General features: G+C 35.3%; 3 protein-coding genes across 6 annotated transcripts; all 3 read left to right on the forward strand.

The window, feature by feature from the left end:
* The first annotated feature begins 9,479 nt into the window (after positions 1-9,479).
* LOC116213360 (WRKY transcription factor 72A-like) lies at positions 9,480-12,162 on the forward strand. 2 transcript variants are annotated; one of them, XM_031548246.1, is made up of 5 exons: positions 9,480-9,592; positions 9,822-9,941; positions 10,095-10,643; positions 10,777-10,890; positions 10,989-12,162. In XM_031548246.1, exons 1-5 carry the CDS (start codon positions 9,518-9,520, stop codon positions 11,730-11,732), a joined length of 1,602 nt encoding a protein of 533 aa, XP_031404106.1. In that variant the 5' UTR covers positions 9,480-9,517; the 3' UTR covers positions 11,733-12,162. The 2 variants fall into 2 exon arrangements, with proteins under 2 accessions (XP_031404106.1, XP_031404107.1); XM_031548247.1 differs by lacking the exon at positions 9,822-9,941 and having other exon boundaries at positions 9,484-9,592.
* A 1,518-nt stretch (positions 12,163-13,680) lies between these two features.
* LOC116212680 (serine/threonine-protein kinase rio2-like) lies at positions 13,681-17,506 on the forward strand. 2 transcript variants are annotated; one of them, XM_031547322.1, is made up of 14 exons: positions 13,681-13,785; positions 14,115-14,243; positions 14,335-14,381; positions 14,467-14,537; positions 14,631-14,744; positions 14,836-15,011; positions 15,097-15,185; positions 15,651-15,768; positions 15,938-16,011; positions 16,101-16,148; positions 16,238-16,406; positions 16,515-16,625; positions 16,768-16,869; positions 16,962-17,506. In XM_031547322.1, the coding sequence occupies exons 2-14, from the start codon at positions 14,160-14,162 to the stop codon at positions 17,148-17,150; spliced, it is 1,392 nt and encodes a 463-aa protein (XP_031403182.1). In that variant the 5' UTR covers positions 13,681-13,785; positions 14,115-14,159; the 3' UTR covers positions 17,151-17,506. The 2 variants fall into 2 exon arrangements, with proteins under 2 accessions (XP_031403182.1, XP_031403183.1); XM_031547323.1 differs by having other exon boundaries at positions 13,767-13,785; positions 14,467-14,541.
* Positions 17,507-18,081: 575 nt separating this feature from the next.
* Positions 18,082-20,754, forward strand: LOC116214297 (ubiquitin-conjugating enzyme E2 2). Of its 2 annotated transcripts, none has more exons than XM_031549701.1 (6): positions 18,082-18,321; positions 18,776-18,911; positions 19,049-19,074; positions 19,677-19,766; positions 19,865-19,953; positions 20,354-20,754. In XM_031549701.1, exons 2-6 carry the CDS (start codon positions 18,787-18,789, stop codon positions 20,480-20,482), a joined length of 459 nt encoding a protein of 152 aa, XP_031405561.1. In that variant the 5' UTR covers positions 18,082-18,321; positions 18,776-18,786; the 3' UTR covers positions 20,483-20,754. The 2 variants fall into 2 exon arrangements, with proteins under 2 accessions (XP_031405561.1, XP_031405562.1); XM_031549702.1 differs by lacking the exon at positions 20,354-20,754 and adding an exon at positions 20,066-20,298.
* The last annotated feature ends 190 nt before the right edge of the window (positions 20,755-20,944 follow it).

A 20,944-nucleotide genomic window follows, 5' to 3' on the forward strand; every position in this document is an offset into this window, starting at 1 on the left:
TGTCCGTTTTGTCAAATCTATCATATGTTTTTTTTGTCAAATCTATCACATGGTTTACTTTTTGCATCAAATCGATCCCGGTGTTATCTTTTCCGTTGACATCTAACGGTCGTGCTGACGTGGCACGTGGAGAGATAGTGGGCCACACTTGCCACGTAGGCGCCACGTTAGCACGGCCGTTAGATGTCGACGGAAAAGATAACGCCGGGATAGATTTGACAAAAAAAAAGTATATGATAGATTTGACAAAACAGGCAAATCATGGGCCATTTTAGGTAAATATCCTAAAAAATATAGAACCCAGTTGTTCCTAGAAGAAGGCAGGCTCTACCATAGCAATGCAAAGGAATTGAAAGACGATTTTTTCCAAAATACAAACTCATGTTTAAGATATTACTAGGTGTATAGCCTGCGCTTTGAACGAGTTTGAGGAGTAATTCAATATTTTTGATTTCTTATTTGTTTCTTGGAAATGACTTTTAATTATTTGCGAATTGAAAAAAAAATCATTTTTCAAAAGCAATACATGAATTTCTCACGATAGACAATAGGATCATGATGAATATCTAAAAATGAAATTAAATTTTATGAACAGTTGAAAATACGACCAAGATTTAAAAAAAAAAACAAAGAAAAGTGCCGTCATGCTCCCCCACATTGCTTTTCGATATATATATATATATATTTGTTCATTAGCTTATTATCTTTCTAATATTAATCAAAGAATTATTTCGTTTAATCCAACAGCTCTGTTTTATGCACATGGGTCGTCTTTCGTTTAGTACTAGGTTGTGAGGCCAGCGCGTTGCCGCGAGTCAAAAATTACATTCACCAATTAGTCTAAAATTATAAAGTCAAAACAATTAAATTTTGATTATTATCATTTACCAAAAAGAAATTTTGATTTTTATCTCTCAAAAAAAGCATTGATTTTGAGTTGCATAATCGTCTAATTTAAAAAGTTAACATTATTAAATACGACGTTATTTGATTATTTATTATTTAATGCTCACTCTAAAGTGACTAGATTAGTTTTGGACGCCATCACATGGAAATAATTAAATGGGGGCCAAACGCGCTGCGCTCTTATACCGTATGAGATTTTGAGATATTATAACCATCTAATCTAAAAGATTAACCTTATTAAATATGTTTTGGTTTAATTATTTATTATTTAACAAAGACTAAAATCAAATTAACTTTAAAAAACATAAATGGTAGGTGTATTTTAATATTATTTCAGTATTGGATACGAATGATTTTTCTTTTTTATAAGAGAATTACATCTCATTGTAATGATTTGAAGAGATGCTTGATAGATGATATATTATCTCAATATAAATGGGTACGTTGGCTAGATGGAAGGGAAAAAAAAGGGACTTTCAACTATGGTGTAATGTGTGTGTGTATATATATATATATATATAATGTAGTACATTAAAACAATTATTATTGAGTTTTTCACAATATAAATAGCACATGCTCGGTTTCGAAATTAATTGTTAGGAATATGAGTTTGGAAATGGTGGAGAAAAACATATGATGATTGTATTTAAATGTATTGGAATGGACTAGAAGGATAAAATTGAAAGATTATATAAGTTGGTAGAAGTTTTTAGAGGGATAAAATTGAAAGACTTCATATTAGAAATTTAGAATGAATTAGAAGGATAAAATTGAAAAATTATATAAGTTGGTAGGGATTTTTAGAGAGATAAAATTAAAGACTACATAAGTTTGCGGTAGTTTTTTATTTTGAAGATATAAAAAGTTTGAGATTTTTTTTTTTTAAAAGAACCTTGTGGCCAGGCAAGGATCGAAGTTCGGCCTTGGCTATGGGAGTGGGCTGTCCTTCTAGAGGAGCAGATCTTCCCATGAGTGATAACAGCTCGCCCAAGAAAAAAAAAACATAAACGGAATTATTTTGTAAAAAAAAATGCTAAAAAATGTATGCTTGACACATGACCCACCTAAACAGCTGTTTTAGTATATTAGTATGATGCTTAACTAGCAAGTTACACCCGAGTTGAGCAGCATTTAATTATTATCGACGAGTTATTTTCATATATATCTTATATATCACGCAACTTGTTGCTTAAAATTTGAAAATATCAGTTAGTTATATTAAAAGAATATTAAATTCATTATATTGATTAGCCCTATTGAAATAAAATTTTGGAGAGCTTTGTTTAACATGATGCCTGTAGGGGAGAAAGAGAAAATGGGGAATATGAAAAGAGTTTTACTATAGTCACACTAGACAATTTCGGTGTATACCAACAAAACATTAGAAACAAAAAGCAGGGAAAACTCATTATAGTTTGTGGATTATCAATTTGAAGGCATATATAATAATGATTTAAGTTGATTTAATCCTAAGTGCAAGTAAGTGAAGAGTGGAATAATGAGGAGTTGAGGATTTAAAATTTTAGATTATGTGGCGATTAATGGAGAATAGTTTCGCTATTATATATTATAGAACTTAAAATATATTGAAAAACAAGGTTAGTTATAATGTAGAGCTTTAATTTTTTTAGATTATTTAATTTTTATGTAGAGTTGATTTTAATTTAATATATTTTGGAAATTTTTTAATTAAATAATAAAAGTAACTACTTGCATGAGCAACAAAATATCAATTTCAACCAATTGAAAGAATCAACACATTTGGAGCTGAGTTTTTAAAAATTACGTGGCATTATACGTAAAGTCTTATATTTGGTCGTATTACATATTGTATATAATATATAGATATATTTTAGAGTCGATATCATGACATTTTTTAGTGGCTAATATTCTTTTTTTTTTTCATTTAACAACAGCACATGCATAAAAAGATGGATGAAATTAACAAAAACAAAGCTAACTGATAGATAATTGTTAGTTATTATGAGAAAGTTATGTCAAAGAGAAATCAAAATAGAGAAAATCGTGTTGAGATATGAAAGAAAATATATCAATCAAGAATTTTGTTTTTGGTCAATGCCCTTAGCATAACGATAAATTTAATATACATAACTTATCATGATGAATGGGTGTAATAATTAATTTAACGTTAAAGAAATACTCATTTTAAATTGATAAAAATGATAAATATAGTGTTTTTTTTCTTAATAATCCATGAAAGTGATTTTTTTCCAAAAGCATGTAAGTTTATTTTTAGAAAAAAAAAGTGATGAATTCTAGCTGTCATTTTAGAATCCATTCATGATATCTTACCCATTAACATTAGGGCGGCAATATATAATTTAGAAAAATCCATATATATATATATATATATATTAAGGAAATGGTTTCCGTTATATTTTTTTGCTTGTTGTCTTAGGAAATTAATTATTGTATATATATTTTCACATACTTCATTTGTTTTTATTTCAAATTATTTTTCGTTCTACTAATCTTTTTATTCTCATTTTAGTGGTTCTTTTTTTTTTTTGGTGGAGGGTTCTATGTTTTTGCATCAAAAGACAAAAGACCACCTCCCCTAACCAAAAACATTTCAGTGCTTAACTAGTTTAATGGAAAATTACGAAAAAATATTAATGGATGAAACAAACAAATGAATAACTGAAAAATCTAGAGAGAATTAAACAAAAAAAAAGAGAGTTGAAGAAGGAGGGGAATGTCGTATATTTCACGTGAGGAGAGATTTCCACTTATCTAATTTTCTCTAACTTTTCTAATTTTCCGTGTATAAATTTAAAAATATTAACTTTTCAAATGGTTATTTAAAATTTTTAGGGATTATTTTTATAATAATTAAATAGAATGGAGCTTCATTGTGGGTGAAGCCATGTAATAGAGAATTAAATGCTTGACACATGACACTATCTTATTAATCCTAGAGTTGACACGTAGCATTATCTTGTTGAACATGCTTTGTCATTTCACTACTATATATAGATCTGGTGGGTTCTTTTCTAAGAGCATTGTGAGTCTCTGCCCCTTGCATTTGATAGTAATGAAAATTTCCCAGCTAGTTCTTAGTTATTTTGAGATGTATTTCTATTAGTTACAATAATATGGCTCATAACAAGGATTTTTGTGTTGTCTGATTTATATATATATATATATATATATTCTCTTTTTTAAAGGAGGGCAAAGTGAAAGGGTTAATTATTTAAAATAATACAAACTTTTCACATTTTATCAATTCTAGTATTAACTTTTTTCTTGACCTAAAGTTACATAAACTATCAATTTGATATCAATATTAGTATGCGTCAACTTTTTTTGTTAATTTAAACGGGAATTGTTGGCCACCACCCTCGATAGGGGTAGCCGGCGACCTCAGTAGTCGCTGACGACTCTACAGGGGCAACGTTAGCCTCCGGTGAGTCCCTTATTGTCCGAATTTGAAAAAAAAAAAGTATATTCGAGAAAGGAAGGTAGAGAGATCGGTGGCGAGAGACTCATTAACGGCCACCACCCTACAATCGAGGTTGGCGGCGACATATGTCATCACAGGCGATGTCGATTGAGGGGCGGTGACTACCGCTAAGTCCTCACCGATTAACAAAGATGATGTTGTACTGATATTGATATCAATTTGATATTTTGTGCAATTTTAGCTTAAGAAAAAAAATCGTATTAGAATTGATAAAATGTTAAAAGTTTATGCATTTCTAAGTAATTAATCACAATATGAAAATGCTGAGGCTTATGACTTCAAACGGGGGAGCCAATATATTAAGCTTATCATTACATTATTATTCTTCTAATTATAGTTATTGTCCTTTTTTAAATTTATATATGTTCAATTGTTTTAATAAGCAAGGCTAGACTTTTCGGCATATCAAAAGATTAAATTATACCATAATTAAACTACACGTCTGATCAATTCGATTTACATTAATTTAGTTATGCTTATTTGTCAAATATTGTTATGAACAGAGTCCAAAGATCGCACTTTCAGGTTTCTCCATTAATGTCAATCAGCTTCTTACTTTATTAACAACAACAACAACAACAAATATCGCAGTTGATCACTCCGTCAACATAAAATTTAAAAAGAAACGGAAAAAAAGAGGCAATGCAACTAAAGTTTGACTTTCGATAGGGCTTGCATCACTCACCGCGTAAGTAAAATCGCAATGGTGACGATGAGAATTAGTCATCTTCATCGTCACTTTATACTTTAAAGTATTGCTAATCGATCGATGCAATTAAGTATATCTACATAATAGACGAGTCATCGTTAAGTTGTACTATTTCTTTTTTCTATTTTTAATTTTTTAGTGTTCAACATTCATGACAATTCATGATTAATTCAATTTGATTTATTAACCAGTTTTCTAATCTTAATAATGTGATGCATCTCCATATATACACACACACACACACACATGGATGATATTAATACGCATATGCTATGTTATTTTGCACATAACAGATAATACTATTCCAATCATGTCAACCACTTTTAAATTGTTAATCTCCCACACAACAACAAAATAATTTATTAGCAACTAATTAATCAATTTTAATTGCTAAAAAGTCATTTTTAACAACTAAAATATTTTTCAATCATACATATATTTAGTTGTCATGCTATTTAGCTATTGAGTTTATGGCAATTAATATGCAACTAAGTTTTTATGGTTGTTATAGGCTATAGCAATTATATTTTACTTCTTAGTAAAGTGAAAAATGTAGTTGTTAAATAATTCATTTAGCAAGCAATAAACTTTTTAGCAACTACAATTTTCAGTTATTAAAAAATAAAATATAGTTGCTAAAGTTTATACCAATTAAAATAATTTGATTGCATTTAAGTTGTAACAATTCAGTAGCTAAAGAAGTTGACAACTAATATATGTATAGTTTAAATTGATCAATTAGTTGCTAATAAACTACTTTATTGTAGGGGCACTAGCTAGAAACTGACTTTAAATATGTGACAAGGGACATTCATTATTAATATATTAATTTTTTTTCCCGTAAAAGTAATTTCCACGAGTAATATGTTTGGTCAAGTTTAATTCTATAAAAGTATATTAAATCTCTTCAATCTTCGAATAAGGGGATAAATCTGCGCTTTACATGATACACACACACACACACACACACACATATTGCATGATCTATACGTGCTGCTAATCGTTTCAAAACGGGAGAACTAACTGCATGCTAATTGGACCTCTTTTTTTTTTTTGGGTAAATGCTAGCTGGACCATTTTGAATTTGGATGATTACCCAATTAATTACTTTAACGATCATCTATTTAGATTTTATACCGGAAAAAGTAAAAATGAAAAAAGGATCAGGAAAGCAATTAATTTGTTGACAAGGGCATTAAAGGTCACAATTTTCAATTCTAGGTCTTGATCAGAATCCTTGACCTAAACTCCATAAATAAACTAAACTTGACTTATAAAATATGCGAAATTGTCGAGTCCAACTCCGTTTGGTTTTGCAACCAAATTTTAAAATTTTAACTCTAACTTTAACTTTACTCACTACACAACAAAAATTATTTCTTCAAAGTAAAAAAGGTGGGCTCCATATATAAATTCACATACAACTCTATCATACTCAATTCAATTTTTAATATTAAATTCTTTCAACTATTCATTATTTTTTCACACTTTTCCTTATAATTCAACACACAATCATTACAAACCAATAAAAATCAAAATTCAACTCAACTCAACTCTAAAACCAAACACACTATAAGAATCTTTAAGATATATATATATATATATATATATATATATTTTTCCGATAGGAATCTTTAATATATATTTTAAGTATCCAATCGAATGCAACAGGGATACGCAAAACACACACATATATGCCAAAAATTAATAAATTTTTCTCACATCTTGTAAGATTGCTGAATCTCAAAATTACAAAGCTTAGGGTCCATTTACTTTTTAAAAATTGATTTTCACTTTTTATCTCTATTTTTCTTCTTCTTTTTCAAGTTTATTTCTCTATAAAAGATTATAAGAATATGCTTACTAATGTTAAATTAGAAAATTTTCTAATATGAGAATAAGTGGAGTAATCACTGTAAAAGATGACATAAAATAAATTTATAAATATAATAGTCAATAAAAAAGGAAAGCTATTAATATGAATATAAAAATGGAAATAATTAATAGATGAAAAACTGGAGAACTAAAAAAAGAGCTTCTCTAATTTATATACAATTTAGAATAATGGAGAAGAGAATTTTCTTTGAAAAATTAATTCCATTCAATATAAGTAAACGTATTCTTTGCAGTTTTCTTATTTTTAATTTTTTTTGAAATTAAAGAGTTCTCCAGAAGTAAATATGCCCTTAATTTTTTGGTGTACACCTAGTATTCAAAACCTCAATGGGCGCCGACTAATCCAATTCAAAACGAGTGGGCTAACAAAGGTAAAACTCTTCCAATGAGATTCTTCGAGATTTTGTTTAAGGGAAATCAACGTTGAATCGCTTGGAACAAATGTTGTTTTACTTTATTATGATCTTCAAGAAGCATTTACTTAGCTCATAAAAAATGATTACAGAAAGCAAATTAATATGGTGAGATTTTATTCAGTTTGCTAATTCAGAGCAAGAAATTAAAGGCTTGTTTGGGTTGTGAGTGTGATTTTAAAATCACAATTCTAAGATAATTCTACCCATAACAAAACAAAATAACTCATACAAAGTCAAAGAGTGGGTTCCATTTATACTACTCTTTTTCAACAACAAAACAAAATAACTCATACAAAGTCAAAGGGTGGATCCCATTTATACTAGTTTTTTTCAAAATCAAAATCTGATTTTAAAATCTTACTTTAAAATCAAACGCAACATAAAACTAGAAACAAGATTAATTAGAAAGTTGACCTTATTTCAGGATCTTGTGAAACCTAATTTTATCACGAATGGCAATCGGAATATCTGACAAAACATGCGAAGGATTTGTGAAAATTTTATCCGAAAATCAACCAAATTACTGTGCATACGATATGTATGCCGATCATTTAATCAATCAAGTGATCTGTTGTTCTCTCTCTCTCTCTCTCTCTCTCTCTTTCTCTTTCTCTTCAGTGAAATATTTTATTCAAATTTTGTTTGAGGTTCATGAATTTAATAGAAAATAAGAGAAAAGAAATAAAATATGATGGAAAATTCTATTGATGAAACCCAAATACATAATGTTTTGCTTGTAGATCGAGAGTGAAGTTATTGCGCTAAATTCCTTTATCACTTTTTTTTTTAAATTTTTTCCGGCGGGATATTGTTCAAAGTTTCTTTAGAGGGAGGAGGCATTGATCCAGGAAGCTGGATCGACCACTTTTCAAGGTTCAAACAATCTGACTGGCTGGTCAGAAAATCTACTCCGTCCATCAATTTCAATCTCAATTTCAGCCATTTCCGGCTAATTATGGAAATTTGAATATAAACTATTCCATTTTCCCAAGATTGCAAATTAGTCTCCCAATATGTTACTGCACAAACCCAAACAATGAAACCAAGCAAAAAAAGTCAAACTTTTCGCTTAATATTACGCCACATGTTTTAGGTTTGTCGTGTCGAGAACGAGTATGTCTAGGTTTTTCAAGAACTGATAAAATTAAACCCAAAACTAGCTTAGCTATATCATATGAATCAGATAAATCTTTATCTTTACAATACATACAATGTGCAATATTATGGAATATAATATTAAATTAATTTAAAAGAAAGGGGATATTCCTCAAAATTAAAAAGAAAGGGGATATTGTCAGTCGAGTGAACTAAGGTCGAGTTCATTAGTATTCGGTTCAAGAAACTCGTGAGCCTAATCAAATTTTATGACTTTACACCTATATTTATATATGTGTGTGTGTGGCCTTACGCCTACTATACAACTATTTGTGTTTTTTTTTTCCCGAGTCCAAATGAGATCAAGCTCATATGAGCTTGAGTTTATCTGGGTCTATATGAACTCGAGCCTGAGGCTAGTTGAGCCAGAGCTCTTTTGCTTCACTGACTCTAGCCTTGTCGAGCTTTGAGCTTGCGCCTCCAATTTGCATAACGAATTAAGCTCGAGCCTCCAATTTGCATTACGAACTAAGCTCGAGCTCATTTGAGCTCAAGCTTGGATGTTCATGCTCAACCGGTCTCGAGCTCAAGAGAAAATGAATATCGAGCTGAATCGAGCCTTCCAGATTCAAAGTTGGTTCGACTCGTTCACACGCCCTATCGTTTTAGATTAGGTGGGGTCCGTCCGACCATTGGTTCTCTCCTCAAAGACTCAACCAATCTTATCATATATAGTTTTTTACAATTTAGCTGACATCCCAAACTTACATTGCTATCCCCCAGCGTTGAAGTTGAATTAATCTTCCAACTTGTTATTATTATAATCATATTAATATTTATTAAATAAGATATAAACAAGAGAAAACTTGCAATTAGGTTGGAATGACTTGAAGATTAGAAAAAGGTTTATTTTGGTCAAATAGTTCAGCTCTTCTCTATAAAGGAGAGGGACGACCCGCATAGCTGAGTCCGTACAATAGCCAAGGAGAAATTAATCAGAAAGAAAACTTAATGGCTATGGGAAAGAGAGCTCAAGAAGATGACATCGCTAATGGCAATGATCGTTTCGAAGAAGCGTTCACCAAGGTAATTAGAATTCCGATATATGCTCAGCCTCCCGGTCTCCTTCATTCATATTGTAGCGACCGCACATAAATGCACAATTGTCTCGTGAAATTTATGTAATATAAGATCAGCGTCAATATTCTAATCCTATGTATATAATTAAACTCATTTTGTAAAACCGGTAGTATATATGCAGGATGTGAAAAATGCGTTGCTTATATTCGATATTTATGATGATATTGATTTATAGGTTGAAAACCAAAGTCCAATGCAGAATGATAACGATAATCCGAAGCCATATTCTCCCCAGCAGCAACCAACAAGCTCTAAGATTGAAAATTCGCCCTCTGAACCTGATTCAATGGAACAGGTAACTGTACGATATAATTAGTTTGGGGGAATTGAAATCTGAAAGCTTGATATGATCAATTAATTATACCTTAGTCTAGACTCTATATAATATTATCATTAGTTATTTATTTATTTATTTGTCGCTAATAATTTCATGTGTACATATGTATAGGATGACCAGCTTGAATTGGCCAGAATAGAGATGGGTGAGGTGAGGGAGGAGAACGAGAGGTTAAAGTTGTACTTGGAACGCATAATGAAAGAATACAAGGCACTCCAGATTCAGTTCTTCGATATCGCTAAGCAAGAAGATCAGAAGCAACAGGCCACGGAGGATACCGATACTGCCAGTGCCCAGGAACTCGAAGAATCTGACCTTGTCTCCCTTAGCCTTGGACGAGTTTCTGGTTCTTCGGTAGGAAAGGATGAGAAAAGAAAGTCATTGTCTGGTCTAGAGAATAAGGATCAGAAAATCAATGAAGATCGAGAAGGGTTGGCACTTTCTCTGGACTGCAAGTTTGGAGCAGCTAAGTCGGGAATGACCGAATCACTGCCAAACAATACGAGCCCTGAGAACAGTCTCGAGGATCCGAAGGAGGATGCTGGGGAGCCGCCAAGTAAAGTTCTCAAGACCATGAGAAGCGGAGACGACGAGGTCTCTCAACAGCACCTGGCCAAGAAAGCTAGGGTTTGCGTGAGAGCCAGCTGCGATACCATGACGGTCAGTATCCCTGATCAGTAACTGTTGCATTACATTCATCTTTTGGATCAGTTGATCGATGGAGCTCTACAATTTTATTCTTTGGTTCGTATATATGATGACACACGTACTTATATTCTATTTGATTATTCAGATGAACGACGGATGCCGGTGGAGAAAATACGGACAGAAAATTGCAAAAGGAAATCCGTGCCCTCGAGCCTATTTTCGTTGCACAGTTGCACCATCATGTTCTGTAAGGAAACAGGTATATTATACTAATCAATCAGATCATTGTTTTATAATCCCCAGCACTGTATGTTATGCTATGGTTATCGCCGACTGATGAAAAGTTCGTGCTAATAGGTTCAGAGATGTGCAGAGGACATGTCGATTCTGATAACCACATATGAAGGAACACACAACCACCCACTTCCGGTTTCAGCCACTGCCATGGCCTCCATCACATCGGCGGCCGCCTCCATGCTTTTATCGGGCTCATCTACCTCTGGATCTGGCCAAGGCAGCCTGCCAACTGCCACCACTACCGACCTTAACGGACTAAACTTCTATCTGTCTGACCCTTCACGATCGAAGCAGTACTACTTGCCTAATTCATCGCTGATGATGCGTTCACCTTCCCACCCTACCATAACCCTCGACCTCACTTCAGGCCCAGCCATCACATCCTCCGCATCATCTTACCTAAATCGGTTCGCTTCTGGTACTGCAAGGTACAGCTCATCAATCAGCTTAAACTACCGCCCGATGTCCGAGCCCAGTACTCTACCGATCTCTTGGGGTACTAGCGGGTTACCTAAATATGGCACTACCGACCATCAACCCATCAACAAAAGCAACCCTCAAGAAGCCTTTCTTCACCATCTCCCCTACTTGCAAAAGACAAACTATAACCCACAAGACTCCATAGCCGTGGCCACCGAGGCAATCATTACGAACCCGAACTTCCAGTCTGCCCTAACTGCTGCCCTCAAGTCAATAATCTGTACTGGCAGTAGTCCCATCTGTAGTGGAACAGCGCTGGCTCTTGGAAACTTTCAGGGCTACTCCGGTGAAGATGTTTCGGGGCCCAAAGTTAAGTTGGAATGAGAGATCCACGGCCTCGGGCGGATCTATATGCAGACCAACACCGCAAGCCAATGCGTGTGGGTTGAGCTATCTGAACAATTCAGGTCCTTCGATGAACTCTCATCATCAGGCCGCAAGCTTAAGGTTTCTACAATCTAATCCGATTCCATTGCCGTTTTCCTCCTCCAAGCCGAACACTGCGGAGGCATCTCCGGGCAGCGCAGTAAAGACCGGAACAGCTTTTAATTAATTTTTTTTCCAATTATTTTTGCTGTATAGATTTTAGTAATATTACTAAAACTGTTGTCAAATTTTTTTTAGTAATTTATAATTTTGAATTAATAACGAAGAACATTTTATTTTGGGTAGAGACGAGAAGAACATTTCGATGTATGACCCATCACAGTTTGTAGAATTGTTGACCAGTCCTGCGTTCATAATATGTAATCTTGATTAATTCGTGGGAGTTGACTTTTAATATTTTGAACGATAATTAACTTCCATTTGTAAAACACTCACCGGCCTATAAAACCCATTTCCGACCCAAAAACTCAAACTATTAAGTGTTGGTTCTAAGTCTCATATAAACTAATATATATTGGATTCATCTTTTCTCTGTAGGAGTAATATTCTCATCACCCGCCTTCACGTGCAACATGTGCCGTATAAGTCCAATGAAAATTCAATATAGTATTGTTGAGATAGAATTCCATATGGAAATGTTAAAGAGTAATTGAATGACTTTATATGAGATTGAATTTCACAACCTATCAGATGGACTCAATCGTTTATAGACCCAGTGGGTATTTTACACCATTCAATTACTTTTTTTTTCCGATGAATTTGTTGTCTTCTGGAGGAGTATAAAATAGGATCAACATATAAATCAATGGATATTGTTTTATCTTTTCTATGTGGAATTAATATTCTTAATACTCGTCTTCACGTGTAACGTGTGCCGTATAACTCTAATGAAAATTCAATATGGTATCGTTGAGATTTAAAATCCCACATGAAAAAAAGTAAAAGAGTAATTGAATGAGTTTATATAAAATTGGCCCATTGGGTATTTTACATCCTTCAACTACTTTTTTTTAATGAATTGTTGCCTTTTGGAGGAGTATAAAATAGGATCAACATATATATATATATATATATTTATTATATTAATATTTTTTAGTTTCAAATTATAAAACTGATTATATAATTATTGTCCAATTACTGTGCAGATTTTACCTTTATATGTAATAATAAAAATGGTTCATGCAAAATAAAATATAGGGAAGAGAGATATATATACAAAAATATAGCAGCAAAGTATTAGAAGAAATCATTCGTCAACCACAACCTCAGAAATCATGGTCATGCATTATACTTATAAATAAGAGGTTATTGACCAAAAAATAATAACAACCACAATTATACGCATAAAATTATATACGTTGAAAGAAGAAATTAAAAATAAGGGCTCTTTACCAACGTGAGTTGGTTTAAGTGGTTCGATACTTGTTCCGTTTAAATGAGGTTTTGTGTTTGAGTCATTTTGAATGCAAAAATCCACGCTGGCGAAGCTTTATACCTTCTCGACCGAACTAGTTGGGACTCAATTGGGCTCTCGAATACCAAGGTTTACATCGAAAAAGAAAGGGCTCTTCTCTTACTAATTCTAATCAACGCAAACTCTTCCTAAAGGTATCAAATCTCAGTCTAATACCTTTCGGACTTTTTAGACCGCATTAGTACTGTAAAGATTGCAAATTCAACTGTTTTTAAGCTGAATTACAATCCCAGAAATTTTAAAATGTATATTTACTTCACATATCCCTTTTTTTTTCTACAGAAAAATAATATATACGGAAGGAAAATTAAAATGGGCCGACTGTAAAAGCCCATACAAATGATTTCCTGGGCCTGCATCAATTCATCTTCTTAAGGCCCATGTGGCCCATCTCAGCACCACCAACTCGGCTCAAGCTCTTCCGCTGCTCTCTCTGCTCTGTCTCCCACCGATCTCTGGTCATCCGACGAATGCAAGCTTCCTCCCGCTCTGCCATTGCCAGCTGAAGTGAAAGAGGTGAGGCCTTTCGTTTATGGTGTCGTGTAAGTTTGTAGGCAGTGTTAGCCTTGCTGATTGGCGAATGGTTAGATTGATTCGCAATTGATTTTTCTCTTGATTACATGAGATTTTTTTTTTCTTATTTTAGTTTAGGAAGGGGATCAGACTGCTATTTTGTGTTGAATTTGATCGTTCAAGAGTGCAGAAATTGATAGGCAGTTGTAAATACTCCCATGTCTCAGCTGCCGTGTTGTTGGTTTAAGTTTCTCTATAGGGGAAAAGCCAGATATTGATGTAGCTGGGTTTATGTTCTATGACCCCATCAAGTCACACATCTTGTTTTTCAGATTCTTCGCTGGGATAGTTTCACTATTCGGCTTGTAGAAAGTGAGATGAAGCTCGATGTTGATGTGCTGAGGTATCTCTCCAAGGAGGATTTCAGGGTTCTTACAGCTGTCGAGATGGGAATGCGAAATGTGAGCTCTTGTTCCTTCTAAGCCACTGTTGCTTGAAGACCGTGTGATTTATTTCCCGGGCCTAAGATGTCCTTTTTCCTGATTTTTCCAGCATGAGATTGTCCCCTCGGAGCTCGTGGACCGCATTGCTTCCCTCAAGTATGCCCTTTTATATTCCAGTGTTTGACTTCCACACTTCATGAAGAGACGAGTTAGTATTGATGTGTTTGGTGCATTTCGTTAGGCATGGAGGCACGTATAAGGTCTTGAAGAACTTGCTGAAGCATAAATTGGTACACCACGACTCTTCTAAGTGTGAGTAAGTCAGTGGACATTCTACAGCTATTTTTGCATAGTGAAATACTGGATATATGATATATCTAATTGTTTTTTCTCTTGTGATTATAGATGATGGCTTTCGGCTAACATACCTCGGGTACGACTTCCTTGCCATTAAGACAATGGTTAATCGTGGAGTTTTTGCTTCAGTGGGCCGTCAAATTGGTGTTGGGAAGGAGTCTGGTAGTTCTCTTTTCAACTTTTCCAGATTTCATTCGTCTATATGCTGTTCTACAGGACCAGAATTTAATGTGTAAAATGTTATTTGTTCAAGATATCTTCGAGGTTGCCACTGAGGATGGTACAATACTTGCAATGAAGTTGCATAGGCTAGGAAGAGTTTCTTTCCGGGCGGTAAAATCCAAACGTGATTACTTGAGACATCGGAGAAGTTACAGTTGGCTCTACTTGTCGAGACTTGCTGCACTTAAAGAATTTGCTTTTATGAAGGTCCGTATGCCGTGCTGTTTTTATTTATTTAAATGTTGTTGTGAGTTTTGTTATTGTTGGGGTGACTGGTGCTTTGCTTGATCAGGCTTTGGAAGACAACGGATTTCCTGTTCCTAATGCATTGGATTGCAACAGGCATTGTGTGGTTATGTCACTTGTACAGGGCTACCCTCTGTAAGAGTTTCTCCTCTTAAACTCAGTTTTTGTCTCCTTATTTATTGAGATTTACAGTTGTACTTCTAGTGATATTTGCGATGATTTTATCTTATTGGGCTACTATGTTTGTATTTCTACATATTCACGAAGGCATAGTTAGTATGGTGGCCTTACATTAAATTGAATATTTATTTTCTAAATTGAGCAGCACATGATACTATATGGTATATGTATAATGAGGTCTCCTTAACAATCATTATTACCCATTCTCGAATTCTTCATGTATGTGATGTTCAACACCACATTGAAGTAATTCTTTTTATCAAATTAACAAGTTTTGAGTGACTGGACGGAAAATGATAGTTCTCCATCCTGCTTTTATTGCCCAGCTTGTTTCTTTTTGCTCTAGCTCGTAATCAAAGAGAATTTTGTTCTGATGAACAATCTCATTGCATTATAATCATGCTTTATAATGCAATGCAGAGTGCAGGTGAAGGAACTGCAAAATCCAGAAATGGTGTTTGAAACAATCATTGGTTTGGTAGTTCGCCTAGCGGAGCATGGACTTATTCACTGCGATTTCAATGAATTCAATATTATGGTACTACGTGATATCTAAGCATTGTGGTACTTTTTTCTTTTGCATGTTCATTAGCTTGATTAATTCCTTTACTGCCTGCATTTTATATAACACAAATGATATTTCCCGGTGTAATATCTTCCTCTTCTTCGGACTATATTAGTTTATGACTATATTTTCCTTTTCCTAGATTGATGATGATGAGAAGGTCACCATAATTGACTTTCCTCAGATGGTTTCTGTGTCACATCACAATGCACAGATGTAAGATTTAATAAACTCTCTCAAATTCCAATCGCTTAGTCTCAATTATTTGTTGTAGTTAACTCGTAGTATTTATCTCCAAATTGCAGGTATTTTGACCGTGATGTTGAATGCATCTATAAGTTCTTTGGTAAAAGGTTAGCTACATCTTTGTTTAATGGACTTTTTGCTGTTTGACATGCCTTTTACCTGATCTTGATCACCATTTTGGTCGATTCTTGTTTAGGTTCAACCTTTCTTTTGAAGAGCAAGCGGATCATTCTGAAGTTGCTGAGGAAGATGCTGAGGAAAGCAGTAGGCCTTCCTTTTCATCAATAAATAAAACAGCTGGTTTCCTTGATAAGGAGCTTGCTGCTAGTGGATTTACTAGAAAGGATCAAGCCAATATGGACCAGGTATAGTGAAGTCTGTGTTGGAGCTGTTTCAGTTGCTCTTGGTTAATTATTCGTGGCAATTTCTTTCACCTGTGTTTAATCATCTTCGATGTCTTTGGTTCAATGCAGTTCATTGAAGAAGGCTCCAATGAGGGTATATTATCTGATGATGAAGAAAATGCCTCCAACTTGACCGAAGTGATTGTCAGAGATACAGATGCTTTGCATTTAACTGAGCAGGTACAATTGGGTCTCATGTTTGAGTTCAAAGTCTATCATCTATTTGTTTGACCCCATCTTTTTTTGTTTGAACTCTCCTAACTTTGTGGAATCGATAGTCATGCGTGTTGGTGGTATACTGATCTTACAATACATTCCGCAGCCTGAGCAGATTCAAGAGGGTGAGAGGGCTGGGAAGGAAGAGACTGGACAAAGAGTTGAAGCAAGCAGCCATGAACCTGAAACTCAAGATGGCTCCGAGGAGGTAGAGTCGCAAGTCGGACCTAATTTTAGCTCCTAGTATATCGGTTATCAGAGATGTAGCTAGAAGCACTTTTTCTTGTTCTTGTGCTGCAGCGAGAAGAATGTGAGGAGGAGGACGCAAATGATGTTGAGCTTGTGAAATGCCTGAACAAGCAGAGGCGGCGGGCAATAGCTGCTGCCCATGGGGGACGGAAGGCTCTTGCCTCGAGAAACTCGTACAAGGACAAAGGTGGCCGGTCCTCTCATAACTCAAAAATCCAAAAACAACTGAGTGGCTGGTAGATTATTAGAACACTATTATTACTGAAAGGAGACTGCTCCCCTTTAAGTTATGTTCCGCGGGGATCGTCCTAGAAGGGATGCATTTTGTTATAAAACTCAGCTTTCGGGCCAACGTCTTTGTGCAGTAGATTGCAAAAAGTTTTGTAGGTGAATATTATTCACGATAGATATATTTAGGCAACGGCACACTGTTCATGAGAATTTATTACTAAAGGTGTATATCGTGCTTGTCAAATTGTGTCCCTGAAAAGCTGTTCGCAAGGTCACGATTGTACATAACCAGTTACAGATGAACCTGATTGGTATCCTCTTGGACTTTTGTCTCTGTTATATATAACTCGTAAATGCATTAGTTATATGAATGCTAATCCATTGAGATTAAGGCTGGAGGCCACATTTGGTAGGGATGGTGCGAATTTGTTTTGGATGAAGTCAGCTCAGGATTCGGAACTCTCCATTATACTATGTGCTCTGAATAAACAGGGAATAGCCCGGATAAGTCGAATTTGAAAGGACCTTCGCCACCAAGTCATGGTTTGCTCATCACTGCGGTGACCGACCGTTTGGCATAAGAGCTCCGGTCACCCTGGAGGAACATGCAGGAGCATAATGCTCTTTCAAAGTCATCCTGATTTTGAGCATATTTAGATTGATTAATTTTCAGAAATTCTATCGGTCTTCAATCTGCATACGGAAAAAATCTAATACAGGTTCGTCCGAATCACCTAGTCCTTGACCTTTGCCAATTTTATTCGCCATTGATTCTAGCGGTCTTCATTTCTATTCCAGTGAACCAAACTTTGGTAATACCGACCCTCTCGACCTCGAGAAATCCCAATGTGGGCTGTTGAGATCTCATCATGGGCTTCGATGGAGGCCCATTAGAATGAGACGAGCCGAGAAGCCCAAAGGCCCATCGAATCTCTCCCTCCCACCCTCTCTCTCTCTCTCTCTCTCTCTCTCTCTCTCTCTCTCTCTCTGGCGTTGGGATCGGTTCTTCTTATCTCTTCGGGTTCTTCTTCTTCGTCATAGTCTTCTTCAAATTCAGTTTAATCAATCATTGCTTTCTATATCCCCGCACAGAGCTTGAGCCGTATCCGCGCCGTGGATTGTGTCCGTAGGGGTTGAAGCCCCTACCTCAGGGTTTCCTTCTCATCGCACCGGCTCGCAGGTCTTCTTGGTTCCTTCTCGAGCGTTAATTGATTGATCTTTGTCTGATTGCAGTTTCCGGTTCTGATTATCGATTTCAGCTTCTCGTTGCTAGTTCTCTTGGCATGAGCATCATTCCGATGTAAAAATTTGAACGATCATGTATTCGTGTCTTGTACATATGAAACCCTAGCTGTCTTCTCTTTTTCCGGCGGCATGAGTATCATCTATTGGTCAGATAGATCCATTGGAATGATCAATTGGGAGTATCCCAGCGTTTGATTTTGATTGGAGCATATCATTGCAGCTTAAGAGTTGGGCAATTTAAGAATTGAGCTCGATTTTCGGGGCTATTTGTATCCGGTCAATACCGTGAATATTTAAACTCAGTGGGCCTGTTAATGATATGGTCTGCTAATCATGATGCTGTAAGGGTACTTGTGTTGACTGGCTTCCTTGATTATTGGTGCTTGCAGGCTGCGTAAAAATGTCTACCCCTGCAAGGAAGAGGCTGATGAGAGACTTTAAGAGGCTGCAGCAAGACCCTCCTGCTGGCATCAGTGGTGCTCCCCATGATAACAACATCATGCTCTGGAATGCCGTCATCTTTGGGTACGTTCTTTACCCATGTTCTTTCTCTCTCTCTCTCTTTCTTTTTTTGCTTGTTCGACATAGTTGTTCCTGTCATTTCTTGTCAAAATATGGTTCGAATAAGCTGTTTCTCGTTTCTTGTCTGCTTTGGATTGCAGTCCTGATGATACTCCATGGGATGGAGGTGAGTCGATCTTGCTCTAAAATGGATATGAAATGCATGTTCTCCAATGGTTTTGCCTTAGGATTATTTTCTTTTAAAGTAACGATCCCTCTGGTCCTGACCAATTTTGACCTTTATCGAAAAGTCTTGCATAGGGTTTAAAAGATTGACTCTATGTAGGATTTAAGGCTTTTCATTATTATTCCCTCGCAGTTGTTAAACATCCTGCAATGATTAAACTACATTCCCTAAGGTTCTCAATGGAATCAAGAATCATTCTTAATGCTTCTTTACTTCTTGTTCAAGCTCATAAGAACCTTATCGGTCAAATTAGTTCTGTTGTTTTATGAGATCAAGTAGTTCTTAGATGATAGCAGTATTTGCTTTGGAAGGTTCTTGTGAGTCATGATTATGGGGGAGATAGAATTCTGTCATCATTCATAATGATGAATGCTAGCTTTGATGATGCAGCAGTTTTTCTTATTTAAAGGAGGTTAATCATAGTGGCTCTCTTTATTTCTATTTTCAATTTTCATATCTTGCATATTAAAGCGCTCACCAATTATTCTTTTAGATTGTTGTCAATTGTACATGAAAATTTTAATATTCCATGAGTTCTTCAGGTACGTTCAAGTTGACTCTTCAATTCACGGAAGATTACCCAAACAAACCACCAACAGTGCGATTTGTTTCTCGAATGTTCCATCCTAACAGTAAGTTTAGTGATATTGCAATTTGATGTCACCTTAGATCAGCATCACCTTTTGTGTGGGTTCTGATAAGAACTTATTTTGTTTCCCGAACATTTCAGTTTATGCAGATGGAAGCATCTGTTTAGATATATTACAAAATCAGTGGAGTCCTATCTATGATGTCGCAGCAATCCTCACATCTATCCAGGTTCGTAAGACTTCACTGTCTTTCAGAAAGCCATCTAACCTTTTATTAGTGCACCCATTAAGTTGGTTTTAGTTTTACGGTTTATGGACTGATGTACAAGGGGGTTCTGCAGGCAAGCTTGTTGTGAGTTCCCTGCAGTTGTTTCATGCGTTTCTGGTGTCGTCTGGAGATTTTTGAGATACATTTTTAGGTTTATTTAGCAAATTATATTGTATTATGAAGTTGTATGGAAGCTTTTACTTATAAAAAAATGGATCATTCCAGCAAAAGCCTATGTTGAAGAGCTGTATGTCTATGAATATAGACCACCTGTGTGAATTATGGCTCTCATTGGTTTCATTGAAAGTTGCCTCTCCACCATTGCTTTTATTGATTGCATCGCCTTTTACACTCCTTGCAGTCACTGCTGTGTGACCCAAACCCAAATTCTCCGGCAAATTCTGAAGCTGCTCGGATGTTTAGTGAGAACAAACGAGAATATAACCGAAGAGTTAGGGAAATAGTGGAGCAAAGCTGGACGGCCGACTGATAGACTTCTGGATGAAGGTGACAATTCTGTCCCAATGCAAGTATGGGGTTGTGAAACTGTATCATGTGATTCCTTGTGTTACAAATGCTGGTGTGTGTTGCAGAGCATGTAATGAACAAAAATATTCGATGGTTGTGAATTTGTCTACCTACAAGGACCCGATCAGGTCGGATTTATTGGTCATGTGCTAATTCCTTGTACCATATCATGCTATTACCTGTAAGATTTCTTGTGATTAGGGTAACCTGTGTTTGTATTTGTGGTTCTTGAGATATGGCATATCTTCGCCATAGTACTAGGTGAACAATTGAGTATGCCAAACATGATTTACTACAAATCTAAATCAATGGTAAAGGCCCCAAGCCCGGCTTCTGGATAGAGAGCTCTTCCACATAATTTCAAAGACACATGTCTTGGAGCTAACTGATTTGTGCTTTTACATAAGCAAAGTTTTGATTGATT

Source organism: Punica granatum, chromosome 7 (genome assembly GCF_007655135.1).
Source record: "Punica granatum isolate Tunisia-2019 chromosome 7, ASM765513v2, whole genome shotgun sequence".
In the NCBI taxonomy this organism is placed as follows: domain Eukaryota; kingdom Viridiplantae; phylum Streptophyta; class Magnoliopsida; order Myrtales; family Lythraceae; genus Punica; species Punica granatum.